This window comes from Haliotis asinina, unplaced genomic scaffold (genome assembly GCF_037392515.1).
Source record: "Haliotis asinina isolate JCU_RB_2024 unplaced genomic scaffold, JCU_Hal_asi_v2 scaffold_42, whole genome shotgun sequence".
NCBI lineage: Eukaryota > Metazoa > Mollusca > Gastropoda > Lepetellida > Haliotidae > Haliotis > Haliotis asinina.
Window position 1 is genome coordinate 1 of NW_027133913.1, and position 11,539 is coordinate 11,539.

General features: G+C 43.4%; 1 protein-coding gene across 1 annotated transcript; it reads left to right on the plus strand.

The window, feature by feature from the left end:
* Positions 1-3,888: 3,888 nt before the first annotated feature.
* LOC137270132 (adventurous-gliding motility protein Z-like) lies at positions 3,889-10,261 on the plus strand. The gene is made up of 3 exons (XM_067803925.1): positions 3,889-5,349; positions 9,320-9,406; positions 9,711-10,261. Exons 1-3 carry the CDS (start codon positions 3,966-3,968, stop codon positions 10,112-10,114), a joined length of 1,875 nt encoding a protein of 624 aa, XP_067660026.1. The 5' UTR covers positions 3,889-3,965; the 3' UTR covers positions 10,115-10,261.
* The last annotated feature ends 1,278 nt before the right edge of the window (positions 10,262-11,539 follow it).

Genomic DNA, 11,539 nt, shown 5'->3' on the forward strand with positions numbered 1-11,539 from the left:
CCCCAGCCAGAGTCTCATGCACAATCCCAGACCCAGACACAACCCCAGACCCAAACACAACCCCAGTCGGAGTCTCACACATAACCTCAGTCCCAGTGTCAAACACACCGCCTTACATAACCCCAGTCCCAGATATAGCAGCAGTACCAGGCGAAAATCCATAACCTGACATAACCCCAGTACCAGACACAACCCCAGTTAACGATCTAGCCCAAACCCCACACATAACCCCAGTACCAGACACAAACCCCAGCTCTAGAGACAACCCCCGTCTCAGACACGACCTACATCCCAGATACAACCCCAGCTCCAGATACGACCCCAGTCCCAGACATAACTTCAGCTGAAGACACAACCTTAGCTCCAGACACACCTCCTGCCACAGGCTAAGACACATCCCAGCCCTAGGCCCAACAACACAAACATGTCCTTAGTCGGGGCTGATTGGGCCGTGTGTAGCTTCTGGGCATGGTGCATTCACGCGTCAACTCTCATTTCCTATAATACTGCGTTCCGCACACTGACTTCATTTCACACATGGACCTCACTGCATACACTCGCATAGCTCCGTACACTGACGTGGTTCAATACACTGACGTGGTTACGTAAACAGACCTCATTCCATATACTTATGTCGTTTCATACATTGACGTCGTTCCAAACTCTTACATCGTTCCATACACTCATTCCGTACCATGATGTTGTTCAATTCTACGCCTACCTCCTTCCATACACTGACGTTGTTCCATACCATGACGTTGCTCCATACACTGACGTTGTTTCATATACTGACGTTGTTTGTGGTGGTGGATGGGGGGTGGATGGGGGGTGAATGGGGGTTTGAGATGGGGAAGAGGATATTTAACACAGTAATAGAAAACGGTACATCTGAGATTACATTCGTACTAAAGTATATACCACCTGTAAGGCACACGCTGATTACCACGGTGTGTTTATCTGACCGGGTGTGTCGATTGTAGTATTGCCAAATGTTTTTACAATATATTTCCAATAATCACTTGTTAGATTGATATGTCGTAGTCGAAATGTGAGAGTGCCCGTTTAACGAGAGTAATGACCACTGTTTTGAATGGTTCCCTTATTTTTGGTCGTATTAACGTGATTGTTGGAATACTGAGTGTCGGATAGACGAGAGCTGACCGTATCCTTTCTCTGGTGCGCTGACAAAAACGGATGACTTATGACTTTCTTTACATCTTGGCTCTTTGGGTGCACTTCTTGGACATTTTCCAGGTCGATCACGCGTTCTCACCTTTCCAGTATTTCAGGTTCCATGTGAGCATTGCCAGTCTCTATGCTATTTTATACCCTTGGTCACCGTCACCCACACAAGCTCAACTAACAGCTTGTCTTGTAGTTTATCACAGAATGAGTATGAAAATATAAAGCACAGATTCTGAGCTATAGCAACTGACAAGTTTGTGAGAGAGGTGTCAGCAGTCCGTGCGATACCCTTCAGTTGCTGAATCCAGTTCGAAGCTGTTTTGCTTTAAACAGGTTGGAAAGTTTTATCAACTATACATGTCCCTCCCATAATTGATCTGTTTTAATGATGTCTGGGGTGGCATATTTAACAGTTGAGTGAAACTGAATGTCCATAAAGTACATTGGAAACAGTTAACACATGAGATATATGGTGTATAGATAACTATCATTCCACTTCCTACAGTGTTTAAAAGTTTGTTTTCTGCGAGATAAGCAGACCTGGGACGTAAAGCTGACAGTGAAATTCTGTCGCCATGCACCACAAACTTTATTCTTTCTCAGTCTTTTATGTTTGCAGTGAAAACGTACCGATGACTTACTCAAACAAAAGTGTAAATCGAAAAGAGTGAAATGAAGATGGCGAATCCTCATAATTTTTCTGAACATTTAACCTCAGAATTTGAGTCACCTAAAGATACTAGTTGTTTAACAAACGGTCATAGTGTCATATTGCGTTGTTTGTTTGTATTACAAGGAGGTAAGTACACTAAATGAAACACTGAGAACAAGTATGGCGCCGCATGTAGTTCACAGTTCCAACTACTGCGCTTACACCCTCGTGATACAAAGCAATTGAGACGATGGTCATCCCACTCATATACAAAGCCAGGCTTACATGAGAATCAAGGCAGTGACAACTGTACCCTGACCAGCATTAGGCCCAGATCTGAACCTTCTCGAGGATGTGTTGGACATAATAGGGCGGCCAATCCAGGTACGGAGTCCTCCAGAACGGAATTTACATCGCCTGGAGGCAGTTGTTAGAACAGGTCCTATTCGATTTATGAAAATTCATGGTATGTGTCGTCTGGGTACGTGGCGGGTCCACCCTTTACTGATTAGTGTCACGTAACACTAGTGTCTTCAAGGAACATTTTCATGTTACAAAACAATTGTCAATGCAGCGTCGTACATACCTTTTTCTTGGGGTGGGTGGGGTGGAGGTGGTGTGGTGTTGCTGGTGAAAATCGCCTTTTATGTGGCAAAGTAGTGTGTTGAGTAAAGAAGCTATACACGGCCCAATCAGCCCCGACTAAGGACATGTTTGTGTTCCAGGCCCCCAGTGCCCTCAACCGACAGACTACCGCCCTCCACCAACCGGGAACGCAACCCACGGTAAACGTATTGCCCATTTCCCACGCTATTTTGCGATCAGCAATTGGACGCAATGGACCTAGTTGATCCGGGTCCACACGGGGGTTGAGCAGCTCTTAGTGTTACCCATCACTCACCAGGAGGAGGTGGCTGGTCATGGGTACCGTTTGGCTTGAATCCAATTTCTACAAACCACGTGTGTGTGTTCCCAATTCTGTTCTTTGCATGAATCGATATTCATGGTGCTGTCAATATACTTAATATCTAGATATGATCTATCACTGTCCAGTGTATCTGCAAGCAAGCATGCCTCACAAATAACCAATGAGGGACAGCATGATGTCTGAGGAGATAGATATGAATCTGAAATTTTAATGGCCCAAGAACTGGTCTGTCTTTGAGGCCCCCTGCTCAGTGACCTGAGCTGTTCAGACGGAATAAACTGTGAATAACGGCCCACTCTCGTTTTCTGAACGTGAGGTACTGTCTTCCCCTAGCCAGACTTGTCTGGTGGCAACGTGGGCACAACATTGGTTGTATCCATGGGTGTAGGGTCCAGATGTTGTGTTCCGTCAACCACTGGTGTACACTTCTGTCCGCGTGGCTATTGTATTCACACGTCGCCCTGCTGCGTGTATTTCCTTGCTCACGTATTCAGAGATGTTGTTGCATATCAATGATCAAATTCGGATATATAAACATATTGCTGGAACTATGTCTTAAATCCCTAAGACACACAAAACCAAATTTATGAGTATCATGCCTCCCAGACAGGCAATTTGTGTGTTGTTTCAAATCACAACATTTAAGGCTTGGCGTCTTCACTTAACATATGTTCTATACAACAACAGAGACACTTTTGAGAGTGAGTGAGTGAGTTAGTGTTTAACGTCACATCGGCAATATTTCAGCCATATTGTGACGCAACACTGTAGTGTGACACGCAACATGCATTCTGGATCCAGCGATACACGATATATCCCGTAAAATAACAAGTAGTATCAGTTGTAAAATAGCACGAAGCAAGTGTCTTCTTACCTATCATAAAAGTTACAGTGGTCATATCTGAGCTATGGATGACGTCAAATCTAGGATAACATCCCCACAAACTGGCTGGGGACAACTGGCTAATGTGTTTTCTGAAGAACCGAGGCTCTCTTTCGCTTCATGACCTTGACCTTCAAGTTTGGATGTGCAGCTCAGCATTCCTATCTAGCTGGGCGCAAAGTCTACACACACTACTGTTATAGCGTGTGGTTCCCCTAGCTGGCGTTGTACCAGACACTTCAGTCGAGATATATAAAATCTGTTTAGCCGGCGGCGAGGCAGTCGCCTTCCTAGCTGTGTGTTGTTCAGTTCAAACAATGGAGCTAGCAACAGTCGCATTCGTGAGTCTTGTATTGTGCGGCATCGAAGACGTATATGCTGCTGAAAGTTTGGCAACACTGACTACACGTGTGAGGGTGGTAGAACAAGACCTTAGGGCTTGGAAATTTTCAAGCATTGAAACTGAGACTAAACTGATGAACAAGTTTAAGGTTTGGGAGGAGTCACTGAAAGAAGAACTGACTTCAACATTCCTTCCTTCACTGATTAACCCTCTCGTCAAACAAGCGATTAACAAGATCATGACTGATGAGTACATTGGAAATGAGATGAGAGGACAAGTTCTCAGTGAAGTACAAAGCTTGAAAACCAGGGTTCAAATCACAAAGAGACAACTTCAAGCATTAACAAAGGACTTAAGATGTGTTCAACGGGAAAGAGACAACTACAGAGAAAGCGCTGGAAAAGAACGTAGCGAGTTGACCAAAGACATCCGGGCACTACAGCAGCAGGTGAATCAGACAGTAGTTCGTGCAAGGTTGCTCAGATCAGAACTCAATCAAACCATTGATGACCTGCTTGAGACAAACCAGAATCTCGCTGGAATCACACAGGACTTCACGACGCTAAATACCAGTTGTGTGCTGATAGAAAAAGAAATACAATCATACCGGGAGGACTTGCAGGAAATGCAGGGAAACGTATCCACAGACATTCGGAGTTTAAACATTCAACTGAATCACACCATCAGAGACCTGTTTGACTCAAACCAGACACTCACTGGCCTCACACAGGACTTGGAGACGTTGAATACCAGTTGTGTGGTGACGGAGAGAGAAATAAAATCATACCGGGAGGGCTTGCAGGAAATGCAGATAAAGTTACCCTCAGACATTCAGAGTGTAAACATGCAACTGACTCAAACCATTAGTGACCTGTTTGACTCAAACCAGACCCTCGCTGGCCTCACACAGGACTTGAGGACTCTGAATACCAGCTGTGTGGTGACGGAGAAAGAAATAAAATCATACCGGGAGGACTTGCAGGAAATGCAGAGAAACGTATCCACAGACATTCGGAGTGTAAACATTCAACTGACTCAAACCATTAGTGACCTGTTTGACTCAAACCAGACCCTCGCTGGCCTCACACAGGACTTGAGGACTCTGAATACCAGCTGTGTGGTGACGGAGAAAGAAATAAAATCATACCGGGAGGACTTGCAGGAAATGCAGAGAAACGTATCCACAGACATTCGGAGTGTAAACATGCAACTGAATCAAACCATTAGTGACCTATTTGACTCAAAACAGACCCTCGCTGGCCTCAAACAGGACTTGAGGACTCTGAATACAAGTTGTTGTGGGACGAGGAAAGGGATCAAGGAGCCTTCAACCACGACGTATCCTGGAACGACAGAGGGTGAGTCTTTTAACAAAAACTTGTCACGTAATTAACATTCTGCTTCGATGTTACAACTTAAATATATGAGGATAGCATTAATTTGTTTGTCAACATAGGGTTCACATGGCATGGCAACATGGGATTAGGTTGGCATGACAACAAAAAGTTGTACACGTCAACTTTAAGTTGTCGTTATTTAAGTTGTCGTTATTTGATCGCCTATGGCTCATAAGGCACGTAAACATTGGGCTATCAGGTAAAACCAACCTTAGGGCTCACAAGGCATGTAAACGTTGGGCTATCAGGTAAAGCCAACCTTACACTCAAAAGCCATGTAAACGTTGGGCTATCAGGTAAAGCCAACCTAGGGATCACAAGGCATGTAAAAAGTTGGGCTATCGGGTAAAGCCAACCTTACACTCAAAAGCCATGTAAACGTTGGGCTATCAGGTAAAGCCAACCTAGGGATCACAAGGCATGTAAACGTTGGGCTGTCAGGTAGACCCAACCTACGGCTCACAAGGCATGTAAAACGTTGGGCTGTCAGGTAGACCCAACCTAGGGCTCACAAGGCATGTAAACGTTGGGCTGTTAGGTAAAGGTTAAGGTTTGAGGGCTGATTTTTGAAGGGTGGGTTACGTTCATTGGATTGGATGATTGTCCTGAGGTTTGAAGAGCCAATGTAATGTAGTTGTTTGCTTTATATTTCACTCACAAACTTCTAGAATGCAGTTTAAACAGTTAGAGGATTGGCTATTTCTAACAAATTGGATCAAATCAGAGGTTAAGCGACACTGAGCATGTCGTTTAATTAACTTTACAAAAGGGCAAACCAATCTTCATTCGTGCATTTTACTACATGACGGATTTGTATCATTTTACTACATGACGGATTTGTATCATTTTACTACATGACGTATTTGTATCTTTTTATCACTAATGAAGTGTTCCGTATGCCATCACAGATGTAATCAAATCAAGTCACGTGATCATTATCTGGTATGTCCACCCTGGGCATCAATACAAGCCCTAGTTTTAACTCTAAGACGTACTGAGAACTTCGGACATCGTATACATTGGGCAAGAATCCTTTGTCATTGCTCTTGAAGGGCTTGGACAAGGTGACGTCGATTTCCAGAAACATGGGCTCTATAGCACAAATCTGACGATTCACACGGTCCCAGGTACGAGTGTTCAGTAGGTGAAGTGTCAGGTGCCTGGGAGGACATAACACCACACTGGCTTTTCTTGTAGAAAATGCATAACAATATGCGCTGAATGAGGACGAGTCTTGTCCTGCTGGAACGTAATGTGATCCTGGCGGTAATGTTGGAACGGCAGCAGAACCGGATGCAGACTTTGATCAATGCATCTTTGAGCAGTGACAGTACCATCCACTACAACAACATCTTTCCCCATACGATAACACCTCCTCTACCAAACGGTTTCACGTCTTGTACATGGCAACATTCTCCATGGCGTATGTAGGCACGAGCCCTGACATCATTCCTAAACAGGTGAAACGTGCTTTCGAATGAGAACATCACTCTCTGCCACGTCTGTTTCTTTCCACCGACGAACCATGCCCACCTAAGACGTTGACGTCGATATTGACATCAGCCATACATCACGGTAAGGGCTGAAGGTGCAGATACCTTATTGTCTGTGTCATCATGCTGGTGATGTCCATGTCCATCCGCTTCTGACGTCACAGGAAAAGAAACGGTTTCTGAGGTGCAGGATACCTAAGCAGCGGTTCTCGTTCGAGTGGTGACGCGAGGTCTTCTACTTCTGGGCCTGTCTACTGTCTGCCCTGTAGCGGGTCATCAGCCTCGTGGTGGTCAAACCCAAGGCCGCTGCAACATGAGCATGGGTGACGCCCATCTGTACTATTCAAATGGCTCTCTGGATTCCAGCGGTAATCGGGGCATGATCGCTCAAGTTGACTTGAAGGTCACATGTCGAGGAAGGTTTTCGCGCACTCTTAAATCCCAAATATGCTTGTGCTTCATGCAATCCATTCATGATATTTCCGTGCTTGACGATCTGTTGCAGTGATGCTGTTCCCTCAAACACAACACTTTTTCACTGCGAACGTTTGGGAAGCGTTGTAGCGTTTGTTCTAAGCTCATAACAACCTACAAAATTTGAGTTCGAGTCCTAATTATCGAATGAAATTTTCGTATCGTTTGCATTGTCCGTTACTCGAATATTGCGTAAATGACTTTGTCATCAGTGTAACTTGGCTTTCCGTTAATTTGCGTGAAACTGCAAACGTGAACATTACTTGATTACCTATTTCAATAATATTAAATGCCATTTATGTGCCAGTGATATAACACACATGATGAATTATCACAGCAGTTTGATGTTTTACCTAATACCTTATTAATAATCCCAAATAAAAAGTGTGTTCACTCCGTGCTTTGGGTACGAATTGACCTCATTCAGTGCCGATGAATGGTTTCACTGCTAGTTATTTCTTCGTTTCAAATGTGCGTACTTCACACCACATAAAGTAATCAAAGTAAGATCCAAAGTGATATGGACTGTGTTTTACTCATGTGATAATACCGTAGATGTGCAAACAATAAGATACGCTAGAATTTCGTTTCCCCAAAAATAATGCCCTATTCGAACAGAGGTTAGGTACTTTTTTGTGGAAATATTTAAAGGTGCCCCAGTACTAAATGGAATTTCTGGTGGTGCACTGAACAAAAAACAAATTGCATATGACTGGTCTAAAAACACATGGGCTTGAGAAAAGAAAATGGTCCAATAGGCTTCCATAGTTTGAAAATTCAAACAGCTCGAAATGAACTATCGTTCAGTATACACTATGTCAATTATTCTCGGCCTTGAGGGATAATATATGCAAACTATGTATATAGTAGACATTAATGATGCCAGTTAAATTGTAAATGTGTGAAAAGGGTTATCCTGGTTGCCTTGAACTGCAAGCGACTAGACGCTGATCGGTCATTTTGTTTGCATTCTACGGAAACACAGTGAATAACAACGGCCATCTGTTTTTATGTATCAGATGTACTAGACTTGGGATTACAAAAACAGAACTTTTTTCGAACAAAATCGTTTCTGATACTTGTCTATACCTTTGACATGTTAAAGGTACACAACTTACTTGTTCCAGCAAAAAATGATTTTATTGCAATTTGTTCTACCCTCCTGCTATTATTACGGGACGGCAATAAGGAACTCAAATGACAGATAACAACATGCCGAGGTTAGGTGAGTTTGACCTGTATTGGAATGCACAAGCCTCGAAGACGACTCTCGCATTAGACTAAGCGAGAGGTTACTGCTAGCGTACTATCGAGGTTACCTCGACAATACTGTGGCTGCAGTAGCACGGATAGAGTTATTTTTGTACACTATGGAAAGATTGTAGCTTTTGATTAGAGATGACATGGGTTTCTGGACAGTATTGACTCCAACAAGGACGTTACAAATTGTAAATCAGTAGGAATGTTTTTGGAACCAAGTCGTTGCTTCACACAATGTTTACACCCAGACCTGTGCTTACCATGTCACGGACGGGGGACGATGGAAGGTCTGGGGAAACATAACAATGCAGCGTTTCATAATACTTTCAATATTTTGGGGTTATCTATATTTTTCTGATTAAAATATTCCGTGTTTCAGCCTCGACTGACCCCAGCCCGAAATACACGGCTCCACTCAGTTTATATTTCTCCCTGCATTTACCTCAGTGATGTATATGGTCTTGGTCATTTTGACTCGAGGGATGAATCCCACCCGCTGTCAATAGACGTTGTCAATCACAGAATTTCAAACTGTGAAAATTAATATTAGGAAGTGTCACATTTTTTCGCGGTATTCAGGGTTATCTCAATCAAACTGAACGATACATGGTTAATACTTTTTTGCATAAGATATGTATTTAGAATTTATTCATCCATGATATTGACTTTGTATAGTCCTCTGAACAACATGTTCCCTGTCTCAGCCTCCACGACTGACGCGAGTCAGGATCTGACACCCAGCATGACGGTTCCAGTGGCACCAGTGACGACACAAGACTCTGATCACCAAGGTAGGCTGGAAAACCCAGCAGCAATAGTTGTTGTGACACTTATCATCTTGTAAAGTTCTACAAACATCATCACTCTAAAAGTCGTACACAAAATAATACCTACAACTTCTGACTCTAACATAAAGTTGTGTATTAAACACTCCATCGTTCATTCCAGAAACCACAGTTTGACATTCGCGTCACGTTGGATCGTTGTCAGCCACGATGGAATTGTTGAAATTACGTAGTCACGTGCCAACATGATGTAAACATTGTAGATGTATGACAAAGATGTCTGGTGTACATAGTTTACTTTGTGTTACAGCGACTCCATCAGCAACAGCAGGCCGAGACCTCCACGACGCCAGTATGCACGGTGACCTGGAGAGAGTGAAGCGGATCCTGGCAGCGGGTCACGTGAACATCACCTATAGAGCAGGACACTACAGCTCGACACCGGTGATGGCAGCAGCACGGTATGGACACAGGGGTGTGGTGGAGTTCCTGGTGGGTAGAGGGGCTGATGTGTCACTGGTGGACAGTGAAGGTGACAACGTCCTTCACTGGACCTGTTATAGAGGACACCTGGAGACCGTGAAGCTTATCCTGTCCCTGAACAGGGTAGACGTCAACGCCAGGAACAACGTCGGGAAGACAGCGGCTGACATAGCGAGACAATATGGACATCAGCGAGTGGTGAAACTCCTGGTGTCACGTGGTGCACACTGAAGTCGGTGTCAGTGTTGACAGAGACAGAGCACATGTCGTTACTGAAACTGCTGTGGTGTGTGCAGTTCGGGTAGTCGTGTGTCACGATTCAGGTGATCTCCTTTTTACTCTGTGAATATAAATAAAAGTTGTTGAGTGTATTTTTCAGACATTTTGTCACGTATTGTGTTTGGAACCTCGCATGATCAGGAAAGAAAATTGTGAAGTGAGTATAAAGATAGACTATGGGTGATTGTACGTGAACGTCACCCGTCTTGACATAATTCTGTGTTAATTTTGTTCAGAGGATCTCGCGATTTGTGAAACAGACAACAACAAAGTGTTTGTTTACATGTCGCTGTATTCTCTGACCTCAGACTGAGCCGAGGTTCACCCAGCTGACGTGACGCCATCTGTACAGTGAGTGACATCACACTGCTGATCATGTCACAGACACACTGACTCGCCCCGCCGTCTTCTCAGCCAGCAATAGCGGCACACTGTCACACAACACAAGCAGTGTTACTCAAATACCAGGTCGTCGCTGGTGCTTAAGCCCACAGGGACGTATATGTCCCTCCTCCTCACAATTCACACCCCTCATTTTGAATAAAATTCTAAATATACCACGGACATATGTATACTTCACAGTTTTGAATTCAGCGGACACTTTCCTATCTCATGATACCATCCATCATATACCATCGGCTTCATCCTATATGTCGACTTTTTCACACTATACAAAATCGCGATTCAGAGCGTTGTTTGCTGTATGTTTTGCAATGTGAAAATCGGATAATAACTGGGAGTATTGAATTCCAAAAATAGCATATTAACTCATTAAGGCCGAGGGACGCGTATGTGGGGCAAATTAATTAGCTTCTCACAGCGAGAGCCGCGTATTGGGGGTTATAAAAAACACCTCTTATTCACCGAGAGCAGCGTATTGTTGTTGATAAAAAGCACCTCCCATTCAGCGAGAGCCGCGTATTGCTGGTTTGAACATTTTAAATTCGTATTGTACCTATTATTTCAATCAATTTAGCAGTAATGATCAAAGATTAGTTTTTCTTACGAGAGATGTTACTTTCTGTGTTAATCAGAAAAACTATTAATGTGTTCTCATAACAATTGCTTGCAATGTCGGGGGCTTATAGTGGCAAATGAACACATGTCTGAGAGAAAAGGGATTATGAGATGTTGTTACAGGAGGTAAGTGTTTGTTACTCGTCATTGGGAGTGAATACTAAGATACTATGTTTGCACATTGATTGAATTAACGGTGACAAGGTTACAAAACCTTCTTCTGAATGAAGTCATTCATTCATTCGTTGTAATAGTTCATATAATGAATCGTAGACATAAATAGCAATACTGTATTACACACGTTTGTGTAGATTTGAAATAAATCAAGTTACTAATTTAGACCTAACTCATTTGCGACTA

What these genes read in the sequence shown, in the direction of transcription:
- LOC137270132 (XM_067803925.1), top strand. Translation starts at nt 3,966, where the DNA reads ATGGAGCTAGCAACAGTCGCATTCGTGAGTCTTGTATTGTGCGGCATC. An exon ending in GTATCCTGGAACGACAGAGG is followed by an intron (nt 5,350 to 9,319) that starts GTGAGTCTTTTA and finishes TCCCTGTCTCAG; the next exon opens with CCTCCACGACTGACGCGAGT. An exon ending in ACAAGACTCTGATCACCAAG is followed by an intron (nt 9,407 to 9,710) that starts GTAGGCTGGAAA and finishes TTTGTGTTACAG; the next exon opens with CGACTCCATCAGCAACAGCA.